A 19,292-nucleotide genomic window follows, 5' to 3' on the forward strand; every position below is an offset into this window, starting at 1 on the left:
GCTGGATGAAGTAGCGCGTCCTGATGGACACGGGTGGTGGTCGCCCCCCCATGTCCGGCAGTCAGCCCTCATCCCAGGGGGTCGGCCTACCCAGTCTCTGGAACAAGACTCTAGACAGAGTCTCTGGGTTAGAGCGTTAACATCACCTGTGAATGCACACTGTAAAGGTGTAAAGAACATGTCAAAAATGACCATAACAAGCATTTGAAAAAAGCAAGTGAAAAATTAAAATTACAAGTGTTAAGACGTGTTCCTGGTAAGACGATTTGAACCTTTTGGCTTTCCATATTTTAGAGCAGCAGACGGGCGGGAACGGTTCTTGTGGGCGGCACATGAAGCACGGATAAAAAGGGGTTGCCCTGTAAAAAAAAGCCACCAACTCACTATGGTCTCGCAGTCCCCGTTCATGAGCTCGCTATGATGTGTGTATTTGGATACCATAAATATCATCAACAGAGCTTATAGCAGCAGTTTTATGAGGTTTAATATTTTTTCCCCTGTTTGGATACTGACTGGGGCATTGGATATGTGCACGCGGGATGATGAAAACCCCCTTCCTCCCCGCAGAAGTAAGATAAAATAGGGTTTCGCATACATTGGATTTACTCCTCTCATTCCATATGAAGAAGTCAAAAGTAAGTTAACATCGGAACTGCACATTTTCTTACTCACTTTCTTGTTATAGGCTGTCTTTTATTTGCATGTCTTTCTTGGATAAACGCTTATGCTGTTTGTCCTGTAAGCCTGGTGCGGTGCGCCCCTGTTGAATTGTGTGTAATAATGTACAATATTTTCGCGTGTAGGACCTAATCGTTTTCCTTTCATGAAATCACTGTAGCTTATATGGTTTGAGGTTATAGCCTTAAATGATAAACAGTGATAAACATACTGTAGGTTCATGCCAGTACATGTACAGTATTTTGATGTGCCATGCGATATGCCTATTGGTTTGTGGGTACAGACAAATGAAAGTGTAATACAGGCTATTGGTTTTGGCACACTGTATACAGTGCATTAGGAAAGTATTCAGACCCATTGACTTTTTCCACATTTTGTTACGTTACAGCCTTATTCTAAAATTTATTAAATCCTCACCAATCTACACACAATACCCCATAATGACAAAGTGATTTTTTTAAATATAATTTTTAGCAAATGTATTAAAAATAAACAGCACTACCTTATTTACATAAGTATTCAGACCCTTTGCTATTAGACTCGAAATTGAGCTCAGGTGCATCCTGTTTCCATTGATCATCCTTGAGATGTTTCTGCATCTTGATTGGAGTCCATCTCTGGTAAATTCAATTGATTTGGAAAGGCACACACCTGTCTATATAAGGTCCCACAGTTGACAGTGCATGTCAGAGAAAAGATCAAGCCATGAGGCTGAAGGAATTGTTCGTAGGGGTACCAAAATATTTCTGCAGCATTGAAGGTCCCCAAGAACACAGTGGCCTCGTCATTATTAAATGGAATAAGTTTTGAACCACCAAGACTCTTCCTAGAGCTGGTCGCCCGGCCAAACTGAGCAATTGGGGAAGAAGGGCCTTGGTCAGGGAGGTGACCAAGAACCCGATGGTCACTCTGACAGAGCTCCAGAGTTCCTCTGTGGAGATGGGAGAACCTTCCAGAAGGACAACCATCTCTGCAGCACTACACCAATGAGGCCTTTATGGTAGAGTGGCCAGACGGAAGCCACTCCTCAGTAAAAGGCACATGACAGCCCGCTTGGAGTTTACCAAAAGGCACCTAAAGGACTCTCAGACCATGAGAAACAAGATTCTCTGGTCAGATGAAACCAAGATTGAACTCTTTGGCCAGGCTTGAACCCGATCAAACATCTCTGGAGAGACTTGAAAATAGCTGTGCAGCGACGCTCCCCATCCAACCTGACAGAGCTTGAGAGGATCTGCAGAGAAAAATGGGAGAAACTCCCCAAATACAGGTGTGCCAAGCTTGTAGTGTCATACCCAAGAAGACTCAAGGCTGTAATCCCTGCCAAATGTGCTTCAACAAAGTACTGAGTAAAAGGTCTGAATACTTATGTAAATGTCATATTTCAGTTTTTGTAATATACATTTGCTAAAATTTCTAAACCTGTTTTTGCTTTGTCATTATGGGGTATTGTGTGTAGATTGATAGAGAAAAAAACAATTTTATTCATTTTAAAATAAGGCTGTAAAGTAACACATTTTGGAAAAAGTCAAGGGGGTCTGAATACCTTCTGAATTATGTTTACGTAATTTTTACAGCAATGATGGGGAAAATCATTGTGTATTTGCTTCAGTAGCCTACACAGCCTCTCAACATATCGTTTTTGAATAGCCTATCAATATTCAGGTCATTTATTTATGTAGGCCTACAGTGGGGTCTGAAATGATTGACACCATTGATAGAGATAAACAATAATGACTATATAAAATAAATAATTCAAATACTGAGCTATATTGTATGCTCAAAAATTGGGAAATTATATTATTTTATACCAATACAATTGCTCCAAAGATAGAGATTTAGTTTAACAAATAATACAATTTCTTCTCAAAGGTAGGGGTCAAAAATTATTGATACCCCTAAAGATAAGTTATAAATAAAGTTTAGTATTTTGTCCCCTATTCTTAGCACACAATGACTACATCAAACTTGTGACTATACAGACTTGTTGGATGCATTTGCAGTTAATTTTGGTTGCGTTTCAGATAATTTTGTCCTCAATAAAAATTAATGGTAAATAATGTATTGTGTCATTTTGGAGTCACTTTTATTAGAATTAAGAATATAATATGTTTCTAAACACTTCTACATTAGTGAAAATAAATCTCATTCTCAATTGTATTAGTATAAAATAATATGATTTACCCTTTTTTTATTTAAAGTATAGCTCAGTATTGAATTATTAATTTTATACAGTCATTATTGCTAATCTTTATCAATGGTGTCAATAATTTCAGACCCCACTGGGTGTAGGGCTATGTATTACATAGGTAACGTGCAATGTATGTATTATGTTGTGTGTGATGTACAGTGTCTACTTTTCTAATTTCAACAGTAAAACACGAGTAAAATACGTGTTTTAAAGCATTAATGCTGTAGATTGCACTGCTTTATGGGTAAAATGCTGGAAAATACTGTTATTAACTATAATTACTCGAACACACTGTATTTCTTTACAGTAATAGTTTATGCCTACTGCAGATTAAAATGATCAGTTTCAGGTGCCACCTCATGCTGTCGGGTGAGACACATGAAGCTCAGACTATTTTAGTAAATGTCTTCTTGAAGCGGCTGTGGTGGAAGAATATTTTCAGCAGCTGCTGGGTAGGTACCTTGACTTGTTAATAAGTATCTTTATTGAATTGAAATACTGCATGTTTTCTTAGCTAAGCAAGCTAGCTAGCTAGCTCAAGTTGACACATGCCATTTTGGTCTGCTCTAAATTGCTCATAAATATATTGCTGTGCGACCTAGAAAAGCATCACCTAGATAATAATTGACCGGTATGTTTTCACCATTACTACAGAGAAATGACTTGTTTCTAGCAGTTTTTGGGGGGGCTTGACGGGCCACATTTTGCACATAAACCGTGGGCTGTACTCGCAAGCCTCTAAGCCGACGCGAATGACCAGTGCACCGGTGTGTATCGAGGTGCCTGCCGACCTAAGGTGTAGCCCATCATAGTGTCGCCAGTGGTAGCTAGTAACATGGATATTTTTTATTCTCCTTCCCATGATTATATTTCAAGTAGGATGGCAGCCTAGACAAGAAATAACTAACATTGGTAGCCATCTAGATATGTCACTGGGATATACAGTGGCTTGAGAAAGGATTCACCCCTTGGCATTTTTCCTATTTTGTTGCCTTACAACCTGGAATTAAATTTTGGGGGGTTTGTATCATTTGATTTACACAACATGCCTACCACTTTGAAGATGCAAAATATATTTATCTGTGAAACAAACAACAAATAAGACAAAACAACTGAACTTGAGCGTGCATAACTATTTTTTTTTTTCTTTAAGCAATGGCTTTTTTCTGACCACTCTTCCATAAAGCCCAGCTCTGTGGCGTGTACGGCTTAAAGTGGTCCTGTGGACAGATACTCCAATCTCCGCTGTGGAGCTTTGCAGCTCCTTCAGGGTTATCTTTGGTCTCTTTGTTGCCTTTCTGATTAATGCCCTCCTTGCCTGGTCCGTGAGTTTTGGTGGGTGGCCCTCTCTTGGCAGGTTTGTTGTGGTGCCATATTCTTTCCCTTTTTGAAATAATGGATTTAGTGGTGGTCCATGGGATGTTCAAAGTTTCGGATATTTTTTATAACCCAACCCTGATCTGTACTTCTCCATAACTTTGTCCCTGACCTGTTTGGAGAGCTCCTTGGTCTTCATGGTGCCGCTTGCTTGGTGGTGCCCCTTGCTTAGGGGTGTTGCAGACTCTGGGGCCTTTCAGAACAGGTGTATATATATTGAGATCATGTGACAAATCATGTGACACTTAGATTGCACACAGGTGGACTTTATTTAACTAATTGTGTGACTTCTGAAGGTAATTGGTTACACCAGATCTTATTTAGGGGCTTCATAGCAAAGGGGGTGAATACATGTGCACCACTTTTCCGTTATTTATTTTTTAGAATTTTTTGAAATAAGTAATTTTTTTAATTTCACTTCACCAATTTGGACTATTTTGTGTATGTCCATTACATGAAATCCAAATAAAAATCAATTTAAATTACAGGTTGTAATGCAACAAAATAGGAAAAACGCCAAGGGGGATGAATACTTTTGCAAGGCACTGTAGTCTCCTAGTCAATCAGGAGAGCATAAACGGCCACAACTCCGGGACAGTATCCTCCTCAACCCTGTGTGATTCGGTTCACTCGGCTCTCAGCTGTGCGACAAATATCATAGTTTTGCAGGCCAGAAGTGTCTGTATACCCTCTCCCCGCTAACCATTGGTTTAATTTAAACAACATAATTCCATGTAATGTTACAGTATTAGGAAACCTGTTCACTTTATCAGTAGTATGCAATCATTTGGTGGAACAGAAAAGAAAGGAAAATCTGGTAAACTAATTTGTGGTATTGTGTAGGCTACATAAATGTTTTATTAGTTAGCAGGGGTTTGAAGTAGATGTATCTAGTTGTCTTATTTGTATTTGTTCAATGACGCCATTGATTTCATTAACCATATTGGACATATGCTGTAGGTTCGACTCAACCCATGTTCCTCATGGGTGTTCTGTCTCTCATTATATTCTTTCTTTTTCTATGCTTGTCCTAATTAAGGGTGAGAAGAACTAACAAATCAGAACTGAGGAGGATTGTTACAGAGCCCCATGAGGAACACCTGATGCTGTGCTGACTTCTCTCCTGGATGCTCTTCTGCCCAAACTGTCCCGTTGTGTGTTTCACCGCCTCTGAACCCCCTTACCCCGAATAGTTGATCCTGATCACAGATCTAGGATTGTACCCAATCCCAATTTTAACTCAATCTCCCTTTCTCTCTTTGTCACTCTCTCCCCCCACACAGGCACACAATATAGTTTTTTCGATTAGTGATGATCTTATTTGGTTACATATGTGTTAACTGTTCTAACTTCTATTGTCAATTATGTTGTTAATTTGTTGTTAATGTTACCAATATGAATAAATGTATTTTATGTGCAAATGTATTGTTTTGCTTAGTTTTAGATTTCAGGGAGAATTTCACTGTAAATGTACAGCATTATCCTGGCACCAGAGTTGCAGCAGCTTGCATGTGAGTGGGTGTGTAGAGTCAGTATAAATGTATGAGTGCGCAAATGATGGAGTGAGTGTTTGTGTGTGAAGGGCCCTATGCGTGTGCATAGAGACAGTGCAAATACTTAAAAGGTCAAAGATACAAGGTAGACTCGGTCCATGTAGCTATTTTGTTAGCTATTTATCAGTCGTATTGCTTCGGGATAGAAGCTGTTCAAGAACCTGTTGGTGTCAGACTTGATGCACCGGGTACCTCTTGCCGTGCGGCAGCAGGGAAAATAGTCTATAGCTTGGGTGGTTGGGGTATTTGACGATTTTCCTGGCCTTCTTTTCACAGCGCCTGATATAGAGGTCCTGGATGGCAGGGAGCTCGGCCCCAGTGATGTACTGGGCTGTCCGCACAACCCTCTGTAGCACCATGTGATCGAGGGCGGTGCTATTGCCATACCAATCAGTGATGCAGCCAGTCAATATGCTCTCAATGGTACAGCTGTAGAACCTTTCCACGATTTGAGGGCTCATACCAAACTTTTTCAACCTTCTGAGGGGGAAGAGGCACTGTCGCGCCTTCTTCACGACTGCGTGTGTGTTTGGACCATTTTAAGTCTTTAGTGATTTGGACACCGAGGAACATGAAGCTGTCTACCTGCTCCACTGCCGCCCCGTCAATGTGGATGGGGGCATGCTCTCCCCCCACCCCCGTTTCCTGTAGTCCACGATCAGCTCCTTGATCTTGCTGACATTGAGGGAGAGGTTGTTGCTCCGGCACCAGACTGTCAGGTCACTGACCTCCTCCCTGTAGGTTAACTCATTGTCACCAGTGATCAGGCCTACCACCGTCGTGTCTTCAGCGATCTTGATAATGGTGTTGGAGTCGGTGCGTGGCCACACAGTCGTGGGTGAACAGGGAGTACAGGAGGGGACTAAGCACACACCCCTGTGGGGCCCCCTGTATTAAGGGTCAGCGTGGTGGAGGTGATGTTGCCTACCCTCACCACCTGGGGTCGGCCCGTCAAAGTCCAGGATCCAGTTGCAGAGGGAGGTGTTCAGACCCAGAGTCCTTATCCTATCCTATTTTTCCTTGTATCCAGACTTGGGAAATGAGCCTAACTGAAATCAGGTGTTTCTCACTTTAACCATAGCCTACAGTGTGGACTTAACTGTAGCCTCATTTTTCTTTGAGTCAGTACAGCTTTTCTCTGATTCAGTTAGTATAATTGAACTTCTCACATCTAGACTAGCCTTCCTGTTTCTTATGCACACAGCAACTTCAGCACAGCAACTGAGAAATACATTATGCACACTATCTGTGAAACTTTACACCCTTTGGTAGGCCTATGATGTATCCAGTGTTCTCAATAACTTGCCTGGTTAAATTAAAGTATTATATAAATCCTGATAATTCATAGTAACGCAAATGTTCTGCCTGTTCCCTGATGTCGTGTGGAAGCCCTTATTGGCAATGTCCATGCTAAAACGGGTTATATCCATCTAGAGTACTCTATCTATCGCTATGGTTTGGAACAAAACTTTATTGACTCCAATGAGCCACTCATAGTTTTGACAGATGTATGGTACCTCACAGAATACAGGAAACATTCCCCTCTTTCATTTCCCTCTTGCTTGTTTTTTATCAAGTCAACTACAGTAATAATAACTTCTTTAACCTCAACTGTATCGGTGTTGCGTATACGGGATGGTTGAGCTAACGTGCGCTAATGTGGTTAGCATGACTGTTGTAAGTAACAGCAAACTTTCAGGACATAGACATGTCTTACATGGGCAGAAAGCTTAAATTCTTGTTAATCTAACTGCACTGTCCAATTTACAGTAGCTATTACAGTGAAAAAATACCATGCTATTGTTTGAGAAGAGTGCACAACAACAGAAAATGTATCACGGCAACTGGTTTGATACAGTCACCTCTGAAGGTAAATAATGTCCTTACATTCAGTAATCATGCTCTGATTTGTCATCCTAAGGGTCCCAGACATCAAATTTAGCATAGTTTTGTTTGATAAAATCAATTTTTATATTCAAATGTAGGAACTTGGTTCTACAGTTTGAACCCCTGCTGTCTCTGGCTCCACACCCACCCTGCCCGGCCATCTAGATGTGTGAAAGTTAGTATATAAGCTAATGATCCATTATGTATGACATTCCTGGGAGTGTGTAAACTTACATTTTGTGTTACCATATCATTTTTGTATGTTATGTACTTGAAAATGTATCAATTGACCAATTCGGCACATTTGGGCAGACTTGATACAAAATAGTCCAGTATTGCAATGCTTCCCTGGATCAATCTGAAACTTTGCACGCACACTGCTACCAAAATCTAGTGGCCTTTCTCTTGCGTTTCAAAGATGATGGAGAAGGAAAAAAAAATGCATGTTTTTTTATTTGTATTATCTTTTACCAGATCGTAGAGCATGGCGCTTGTACGCCAGAGTAGTGGGTTCGATCCCCAGGACCACCCATACGTAAAAATGTATGCACACATGACTGTAAGTCGCTTTGGATAAAAGTGTCTGCTAAATGGCATATTATATTATTATTTTAATTTCACATTTCCACAAACTTCAAAGTGTTTCCGTTCAAATGGTATCAAGAATATGCATATCCTTGCTTCAGGTCCTGAGCTACAGGCAGTTAGATTTGGGTATGTCATTTTAGGCGAAAATTGAAAAAAAGTGTCAGATCCTTGAGGTTAAAACATTTCCCCATTGCGCAATAGTCTGCAGCTGCTGCCGAAAAATAAATATATAGCTATAAAAGGATAATACGATACAGGATGTGTGCAATGTTTGGCCATCAAGAAAATAATGTGTGTGGTGAGGTGCGTAACTTTGAGCGTTTCTGAAGAGCAAAGCACATCGACAGATATAGGCTACACATACTGTACCTTCTAGGTTGTTTTTATGTCTGCTATGAATCATATCCATGACCTCCTTCCTCAAAGGTCCCCAATGCCTCAGTAGTCAAGGTTTCATAGACCAAAATAAGGCCGGGTATAACAGTTTACTTTCTTTAATACTCTTAACCCCCATTCACAGTCTTGACGGCAGACCGGGGGGCTCCCAGGTCTCCTTAAAAGTTAGGGTCACACGCTGACAGCCCTGTTCGTATCTCTGCTTTACGACGTGCCCCTTGTGGAGAGCCAAGCACATTTAGGAAGAGTTAGTGGTCCAGCGGAGGGGGTCAACGAGGCTATGAATTGAGAGAGAGTTACGGGACACAACCCTTTTCCCCTCAGATATACGACCTTTTGGTCGGGTAGTGATTACGGAAGATGACACTACCCCCATACTGTAATTAGGTCAACCTTCATGGGGATGCTTTTTTGGGGGTCAATGTCATAATTTACCAGGCAACAACTCAGAGGGCTAAGCGTCTGGAAAGTGTTAGGGGCAAGCCACAAAACGAGGCCTGTGTGAATGAAAGTGGTCAAACTAGACAGTCCAGTTGATCTTTGCATGATTGCCAGTAAAATGGAATGCTGCTGAGGCTCGAGTCAGTGTCTGCATCCCAAATGACACCATATTCCCCATAGGGGAAAAGTAGTGCACTATAAAGGGATAGGGTGCCATGTCTCCTGAGGTCTAGACTCCACATGCCTGAGAATGCTAGTCAAATGGATCAGACTGGATGATCTGTAAGCAGCTCAGGTATGCTAAATCAACCTGTCCCTGCTGAGACTAACAGCATTATTGTCAGTCATGACTTTTGACCATACATTCAACCCACATACAATACAATACACTGGTATAAGAGAGGCTTATCATGCTCGAGGAACTCTTCAACCAGACTTGAAATACTTGTAAAGCACCAGCACTGAGTGAAATATTTGTTGTCCCTTTGGCCTAAAGCAAAACAAAAGCCTGACTGACCAGCAGCATGTTTGTAGGAGGGATGAGGCAAACGGTATGGCAAATAAGTCTGGCAGCCCAACTGATTGGCAAACGTACTGCAAATTAAGAAATCATGTGACTAAACTAAATAAAAATAAACTATACTATGAAACAAAAATAAATGATATAAAGAATGATAGTTAAAAGCTTTGGAGCACCTTAAATGAAATTTTTTGGAAAAAGGCAAACTCGGCTCCATCATTCATTGAATCAGATGGCTCATTCATCACAAAACCCACTGATATTGCCAACTACTTTAATGACTTCTTCATTGGCAAGATAAGCAAACTTAGGTATGACATGCCAGCAACAAAATGCTGACACTACACATCCAAGTATATCTGACCAAATTATGAAAGACAAGAATTGTACTTTTGAATTCCGTAAAGTCCGTTTGGAAGAGGTGAAACAATGATTGTTGTCTATCAATAATGACAAGCCACCGGGGTCTGACAATCTGGATGGAGAATTACTGAGGATAATAGCGGACGATATTGCAACTCCTATTTGCCACATCTTCAATTTAGGACCACTTTAAGCAATGGATTTTTTCTGGCCACTCCTCCATAAAGCCCAGTTCTGTGGAGTGTACGGCTTAAAGTGGTCCTATGGACAGATACTCCAATCTCCGCTGTGGAGCTTTGCAGCTCCTTCAGGGTTATCTTTGGTCTCTTTGTTGCCTCTGATTAATGCCCTCCTTGACTGGTCCATGAGTTTTGGTGGGCGGCCCTCTCTTGGCAGGTTTGTTGTGGTGCCATATTCTTTCAATTTTTTAATAATGTTCAAAGTTTGGGATAATTTTCTATAACCCAACCCTGATCTGTACTTCTCCACAACTTAGTCCCTGACCTATTTGGAGAGCTCCTTGGTCTTCATGGTGCCACTTGCTTGGTGGTGCCCCTTGATTAGTGGTGTTGCAGACTCTGGGACAGAACAGGTGTATATACTCTGGGACAGATCATGTGACACTTAGATTGCACACAGGTGGACTTTATTTAACTAATTATGTGACTTCTGAAGGTAATTGGTTTCACCAGATCTTATTTAGGGGCTTCGTAGCAAAGGGGGTGAATACATATGCACGCACCACTTTTCCGTTATTTATTTTTTAGACTTTTTTTGAAACAAGTTATTTTTTTCATTTCACTTCACCAATTTGGACTATTTTGTGTATATCAATTACATGAAATCCAAATAAAAATTCATTTAAATTACAGGTTGTAATGCAACAAAATAGGAAAAACGCCAAGGGGGATGAATACTTTTGCAAGGAACTGTACAGTATCTCTTTGGCTGATCATATTAGTCTGTATCCGGACCTTTCCACATCTGTCTGGATTTCTCAATGGGGGCTTACAGTATGGGTCGTTCCATGTCATTTCAGCAAGCCATGACACCCACCATCTCAGATTGTTCTGAAATCATTTCTGTAGTTAGAAACAGATAAGATTAGCATTCCTGCAACATTATTTTTTTGAAATATAATTTGATCTCTGAGATATTAAGTTAATTGATTGCACCCAAATTGGCCATTTTAATTTATAGGATTAATAAAATATCCAATGAATATAGTACCTAACATCCGATGTGGACCAAACTTTTTCTAACAATGAGTAAGACATGGTCAAAAAGCCAACCATGGACCCCCCACACCCCACGCCAAATCCACCTCAAAAACGAGTAGACAGTATCAGTAGTCTATGTCTGACAAGAAGTATGGAGCTGTGGCTCGGAGTATTGTTTCTTCATCCTTTGTAATGTATTCTCAGTGGATTTGGTGATGTGTTTATCCCCTGTTCAGGGATATTAAAGAAGTTGTTAGGTTTATGTCCTATCCAACAGGTTCTGACCACGAGATGGTGCTGTTCCTGCTAGTAGGTGCTTTTTTTGTAAAGGGATAGTTCACCCAAATTGTAAACGACCTATTGGTTGCCTTACCCTGTAAGCTGTTTATGGACAAGGAATGACAGCAAACCATGCTTTGGTTTTGTTTACCTGGCCACTGTTTCAAATGCTAACTTTTTAGCATTTGTGGCACAAATCAATGCAAGTCAATGGTACAGTGCCTATAGAAAGTCTACACTCCCCCCTTGGATTTATTCACATTTTATTGTGTTACAAAGTGGGATTAAAATTGATTTAATTGTTTTTTTTGTCAACGATCTACACAAAATACTCTGTAATGTTAAAGTGGAAGATATATATATTTTTTAATAATGAAAAATATAACACTAATATACCGTACCTTGATTAGATAAGTATTCACCCCCTGAGTCAATAAGGCCCGAGGGTTGTGGTATATGGACAATATACCACGGCTAAGGGCTGTTCTTACGCATGACGCAACGCGAGTGCCTGGATAGAGCCCTTAGCCGTGGTATATTGGCCATATACCACATACCCACGAGTGCCTTGTTGCTATTATAAACTAGTTACCAACATAATTAGAGCAGTAAAAATATATGTTTTGTCATATCCGTGGTATACTGCCTGATATACCATGGCTTTCAGCCAATCAGCATTCAGGCTCGAACCACGCAGTTTATAATACATGTTAGAAACACCTTTGGCAGCGATTACAGCTGTGAGTCTTCTTGGGTAAATCTCATAAGAGCTTTGCGCATCTTATTCCTTTCAAAAGTATTCAAGCTCTGTCAAGGTGTTGGGGATCATGGCTAGACAGCAATTTTCAAGTCTTGCCATAGATTTTCCAGCAGATTTGTCAAAACTGTAACTTGGCCACTCAGGAACATTCACTGTCTTCTTGGTAAGCAACTCCAGTGTAGATGTTGCTTTGTGTTGTAGGTTATTGTCCTGCTGAAAGGTGAATTCCTCTCCCAGTGTCTGGTGCAAAGCAGACTGAAGCAGGTTTTCCTCTAGAATTTTGCCTGTGCTTAGCTCCATCCCATATTTTTTCATCCTAAAAAACTCCCAAGTCTTTTCCAATGTCAAGCATGCCCGTACCATGATGCAGCCACCACCATGCTTGAAAATAAGGAGGCAGTTACTCAGTGATGTATTGTGTTGGATTTGCTCCAATATAAATATTTTAGTAAAATAAAACTGCAGTATATACTATAGTAATTAATGCAGTGTTTTTGCGGATTGTAGTATACTGTAGTATTTACTGTTGTGTTTTGGCAGACATCACTGTAGTATTTACTAGAGTGGTTTTGTTTTATTTTCTTTGACATAGAAGTGGAGGCTTTCTCCTTCAGGAAACCTACTGCAAAAAATACTAAAAGAGCACATTTTTTTTATAAGCTGTAGGTAGGACTGGGGTCTGACCAGATAGTTATTTTCTATAACCGTAGCACAATATATTGTCTATACTTCGCATGTAGGTTTCTCACTTATGGGTGGCACAAATTGTAATATGGGGGAGGGAATTTGCAGGGTATTTGTAATTATATACTCTCGTGAATGTCCCAGCCCCCTCATTATCTCAACCAATCATGGCTAGGCAAGATTCAGTATTTTCTCCATGGCTAAACAGCTTCGTGATTTCCAGTGAAGTAGTAATGTGTGTCTTCCACCCCATTTGGCTGCCTGTCAATGTATTTGTATTTATTTGTATTTATTAGGGATCCCCATTAGTGGCTGCCAAGGCAGCAGCTACTCTTCCTGGTGTCCAAACATATTCAAGCACTTACATTACATATAAAACAAAAGATAAAACAGTACATCATATAACATTATTACACCACTACATATCTACAATTGAAAATGTTTAATACCACCATACAACAGTATCACAATGTGTGCGTATGCATGTGTCTGTACCTTTGTGTGTGTCTCTTCACAGTCCCCGTTGTTCCATAAGGTGTATTTTTACCAGTTTTTTAAACATCTTTCTGCTCTTACCTGATGTGGAATAGAGTTCCATGTAGTCATGGCTCAATGTAGGACTGTGCGGCTCCCATAGTCTGTTCTGGACTTGGGGACTGTGAAGAGACCTCTGGTGGCATGTCTTGTGGGGTATGCATGAGTGTCCGAGCTGTTTTGCTAGTATTTTAAACAGACAGCTCGGGACATTCAGTTTGTCAACACCTCTTACAAAAACAAGTAGTGATGAAGTCAATCTCTCTTCCACTTTGAGCCATGAGAGATTGACATGGATGCTCATTAATGTTAGCTCTCCGTGTACTTTTAAGGGCCAGCCGTGCTGCCCTGTTCTGAGCCAACTGCAATTTTCCCAAGTTCCTCTTTGTGGCACCTGACCACACAACTGAACAGTAGTCTAGGTGCGACAAAACTAGGGCCTGTAGGACCTGCCTTGTTGATAGTGTTGTTAAGGCAGAGCACGCTTTATTATGGATAGACTTCTCCCCATCTAAGCTACTGTTGTATCAATATGTTTTGACCATGACAGTTTACAATCCAGGGTTACTCCAAGCAGTTTAGTCACCTCAACTTGCTCAATTTCCACATTATTCATTTTGAGATGTAGTTGAGGTTTAGGGTTTAGTGAATGATTTGTCCCAAATACAATGCTTTTAGTTTTGGAAATATTTAGGACTAACTTATTCCTTGCTACCCATTCCGAAACTAACTGCAGCTCTTTGTTAAGTGTTGCAGTTATTTCAGTTGTTGTAGTAGCTGATGTGCATTGTGTTGAGTCATCTGCATACATAGACACACTGGCTTTACTCAAAGCCAGTGGCATGTCGTTAGTAAAGATGGAAAAAGTGTAAGGGGCCTAAACAGCTACCCTGGGGAATTCCTGATTCTACCTGGATTATGTTTGAGAGGCTTCCATTAAAGAACACCCTCTGTGTTCTGTTAGACAAGTAACTCTTTATCCACATTATAGCAGGGGTGTAATGCCATAACACATATGTTTTTTCCAGCAGCAGACTATGATCGATCATGTCAAAAGCTGCACTGAAGTCTAACAATCATTTTATCATCAATTTCTATAAGCTCTGTGCTTGATGAGGGTCCTTCCCTATAAGCGTTCTGAAAGTCTGTTGTCAGTTTGTTTACTGTGAAATAGCATTGTATCTGGTCAAACATACATTTTCCCAGAAGTTTACTAAGGGTTGGTAACAGGCTGATTGGTCGGCTATCTGAGCCAGTAAGGGGGCTTTACTATTCTTGGGTAGTGGAATTACTTTAGCTTCCCTCCAGGCCTGAGGGCACACACTTTCTAGTAGTCTTAAATTGAAGATGTGGCAAATAGGAGTGGCAATATCGTCCGCTATTATCCTCAGTAATTCTCCATCCAGATTGTCAGACCCCGGTGGCTTGTCATTGTTGATAGACAACAATAATTGTTTCACCTCATCCAAACTGACTTTACGAATTCAAAAGTACAATACTTGTCTTTCATAATTTGGTCAGATATACTTGGATGTGTAGTGTCAGCGTTTGTTGCTGGCATGTCATATCTACGTGTTCTTATCTTGCCAATGAAGAAGTCTTTAAAGCTTTTAACTATCATTCTTTATATCATTTATTTTAGTTTCATAGTATACATTATTTTTTTCTTTGGTTTAGTCCCGTGATTTCTTAATTTTCAGTACGTTTGACAATCAGTTGGGCTGCCAGACTTATTTGCCATACCGTTTGCCTCATCCCTCTCAACCATACCATTTTTCAATTCCTCATCAATCCAAGGGGATTTAACAGTTTTTACAGTCATTTTCTTAATGGGTGCATGCTTATTAGTAACCAGAATAAGCAATTTCATAAATGTGTCAAGTGCAGCGTCTGGTTGCTCCTCATTACACACCACAGACCAGCAAATATTCTTTACATCATCAACATATGAATCACTACAAAACTTATTGTATGACCTCTTATACACTATATTTGGCCCAGCCTTTGGAACTTTGGTTTTTCCTAGATATGGCTACTATATTGTGATCACTATATCCTATCGATTTGGATACTGCTTTAAAGCAAATTTCTGCAGCATTAGTAAAGATGTGATCATAAGATGATGGCGCCTGAGAAGATGGCTGCCGTTTTACAGCCCTCTAACCAATTGTAATATTATGTGTGTTTTTTTGCATTATTTGTAATTGATTCTGTACATAATGTTTCTGCCATCGTCTCTTATAACCAAAAAGGCTTCTGGATATCAGGACACGATTACTCACCTCGTATTGGCCGAAGATTTTTTTCTTCAATGAGGCAGCCTCGAAGGATATCCTACAGACACCCGACAAGGCCCAAATCCCGTCATTCGCAGGAGAAAGAGAAGGAGACATTGTGGGCGTAGGTCAGGTGCCTCATAAGGTTCCGACGGCGGCGAAGTAAACTGCCTCTTCCATCAATCCTATTAGCCAATCTTCAATAATTGGAAAATAAATTAGATTACCTACGATTACGTTTATCCTACCAACGGGACATTAAAAACTGTAATATCTTATGTTTCACTGAGTCGTGGCTGAGCGACGACATGGACAACATCACAGCTAGCGGGCTATACGCTACATTGGCAGGATAGAACGGCTGACTCCGGTAAGACAAGGGGTGGCGGTCTGTGTATATTTGTAAACAACAGCTGGTGCACAAAATCAAATACTAAGGAAGTCTCAAGGTTTTGCTCACCTGAGGTAGAGTACCTTATGATAAGCTGTAGATCCACACTATTTACCAAGAGAGTTTTCATCTATATTTTTCATAGCTGTCTATTTACCACCACAAACCAATGCTGTCATTAAGATTGCACTCAATGAGCTGTATAAGGCCATAACTAAACAGGAAAACGCTCATCCAGAGGCAGCGCTCCCTAGTGGCCGGGGACTTTAATGCAGGGAAACTTAAATCCGTTCTACCTAATTTCTACCAGCATGTTAAATGTGCAACCAGAGGAAAAAAAACTCTAGACCACCTTTACTCCACACACAGAGCGCATACAAAGCTCTCCCTCGCCCTCCATTTGGCAAATCTGACCATAACTCTATCCTCCTGATTCCTGCTTATAAGCAAAAACTAAAGCAGGAAGCCCCAGTGACTTTCGGTTAATTAAAAAATGGTTAGATGCGCAATGCTAAGCTACAGGACTGTTTTGCTACACAGAAAGGAACATGTTCGGGATTCTTCAGATAGCATTGAGGAGTACACCACATCAGTCCCTGGCTTCATCAATAAGTGCATCGATGCGTCGTCCACACAGTGACCGTGCGTACATACCCCAACCAGAAGCCATGGATTACAGGAAACATCCGCACTGAGCTAAAGGGTCGGCTGCTTTCAAGACGACTCTAACCCGGCGCTTATAAGAAATCCCGCTTCTGCCCTCCGGCAACCATCAAACAGGCAAAGAGTCAATACAGGACTAAGATTTGTTGTACTACACCGGCTCTGGCGCTTGTCGGATGTGGCAGGGCTTAAACTATTACAGACTACATGGGGACTCTCCTGAGCTGCCCAGTGACACAAGCCTACCAGACGACCTAAACCACTTCTATGCTCACTTCGAGGCAAGCAACACTGAAGCATGCATGAGAGCACCAGCTGTTCTGGATAACTATGTGATCACACTCTCCTAGCCGATGTATAAACTTTTAAGCAGGTCAACTTCACACGGCCGCAGGGCCAGATGGATTACCAGGACGTGTACTCTGAGCATGTGCTACCAACTGGCAAGTGTCTTCACCGACATTTTCAACATGTCCCTGACTGAGTCTGTAATACCAACATGTTTCAAGCAGAACACCATAGTCCCCGTGCCCAAGACACTAAATAACCTTAAATGACTACTGACCCGTAGCACTGACGTCTGTAGCCATGAAGTGCTTTGAAAGGCTGGTCATGCTCACATCAACACCATTATCCCAGAAACCCTAGATCCACTCCAATTTGCATACCCACAACAGATCCACAGATGATGCAATCTCTTTGCACTCCACACTGCCCTTTCCCACCTGGACAAGAGGAACACCTACGTGAGAATGCTATTCATTGACTACAGCTCAGCATTCAACACCATAGTGCCCTCAAAGCTCATCACTAAGCTAAGGATCCTGGGACTAAACACCTCCCTCTGCAACTGGATCCTGGACTTCATGACGGGCTGCCCCCAGGTGGTAGGGTAGGTAACAACACATCTGCCACGCTGATCCTCAACACGGGGGTCCCTCAGGGGTGCGTGCTCAGTCCCCCTCCTGTACTCCCTGTTCACCCATGACTGCATGGCCAGGCACGACTCCAACACCATTATTAAGTTTGCCGGCGACACAACGGTGGTAAGCCTGATCACCGACAATGATGAGACAGCCTATGGAGGAGGTCAGAGCCTGGCCGTGTGGTGCCAGGATAACAACCTCTCCGTCAACGTGACCAAGACAAATGAGATGATTGTGGACTACAGGGAAAAAAAAGAGGACTGAGCACGCCCCCATTCTCGTCGACGGGGCTGTAGTGGAACAGGTTGAGAGCTTCAAGTTCCTTGGTTTCCACATCACCAACAAACTATCATGGTCCAAACACCCCAAGAAAGTCGTGAAGAGGGCACGACAAAGCCTATTCCCCCTCAGGATACTGAAAAGATTTGGCATGGGTCCTCAGATCCTCAAAAAGTTATACAGCTGCACCATCGAGAGCATCCTGACTGGTTGCATCACCGCCTGGTATGGCAACTGCTCGGCCTCCAACCCAAGGCACTGCAGAGGGTAGTGCGTACGGCCCAGTACATCACTGGGGCCAAGCTTCCCTGCCATCCAGGACCTCTATACCAGGAGCTGTCAGAGGAAGGCCCTCAAAATTGTCAAAGACTCCAGCCACCCCTAGTCATAGACTGTTCTCTCTGCTACCGCACGGCAAGCGGTACCGGAGCGCCAAGTCTAGGTCCAAAAGGCTTCTCAACAGCTTCTACCCCCAAGCCATAAGACTACTGAACAGCTAATCATGGCTACCTGGACTATTTGCACCCCCACCCCATCTTTTTACGCTGCTGCTACTCTGTTAATTATTTATGCATAGTCACTTTAACTCTACCCACATGTACATATTACCTCAACTACCTCAACTAGCCGGTGCCCCCGCACATTGACTCTGCACCGGTACCCCTCTGTATATAGCCTCCCTACTGTTATTTTATTTTACTTCTGCTCTTTTTTTGTTGTTGTTGTTATATTTTACATTTTTTATTAAGAAAAAAAATGCATTGTTGGTTAAGGGCTGTAAGTAAGCATTTCACGGTAATGTCTACACCTGTTGAATTCGGTGCATGTGGCAAATACAATTTGATTTGATTTGATCAATACATGTTGATGATTTAATTCCTGTGATATACCCTGGTAGGTTGACTGACAACCTGGTTGCAGGCACTGGTTACAGTTTGAATTTCTTTCTTGAGTGGGCAGCTTGATGAGAGCCAGTCAATATTTGAATCACCCAGAAATATATTTCTCTGTTGATATCACATACATTATCAAGCATTTCACACATATTATCCAGATACTGACTGTTAGCACTTAGTGGTCTATGCAGCTTCCCATGAGAATGGGCTTTGGTGAGGCAGATGAACCTGTAGCCATATTCAACAGTACTTAACATGAGATCGTCTCTAAGCTTTACAGTAATGTGGTTCTGAATATAGACTGCAACACCGCCCCCGTTGGCATTTCTGTCTTTTCAGTAGATGTTATAACCATGTATTGCTACCACTGTATCATCAAAGGTATTATCT

The 19,292-nt window shown here is 41.5% G+C and overlaps 1 protein-coding gene across 3 annotated transcripts in view; it reads left to right on the top strand.

The window, feature by feature from the left end:
- The first annotated feature begins 383 nt into the window (after positions 1-383).
- Positions 384-19,292, top strand: part of LOC121531527 (kit ligand) — a 73,010-nt gene continuing 54,101 nt past the window's right edge. For all 3 annotated transcript variants that reach the window (XR_006661562.1, XR_006661563.1, XM_045223571.1), the window contains exon 1: positions 384-635. Coding sequence is in view for 1 of the 3 variants with exons in the window: in XM_045223571.1 (XP_045079506.1) it covers positions 621-635 (15 nt within the window). In the remaining 2 variants the exon portion in view is untranslated. The remainder of the gene's footprint in view (positions 636-19,292) is intronic.

This window comes from Coregonus clupeaformis, chromosome 11, assembly GCF_020615455.1.
Source record: "Coregonus clupeaformis isolate EN_2021a chromosome 11, ASM2061545v1, whole genome shotgun sequence".
In the NCBI taxonomy this organism is placed as follows: Eukaryota; Metazoa; Chordata; class Actinopteri; order Salmoniformes; family Salmonidae; genus Coregonus; species Coregonus clupeaformis.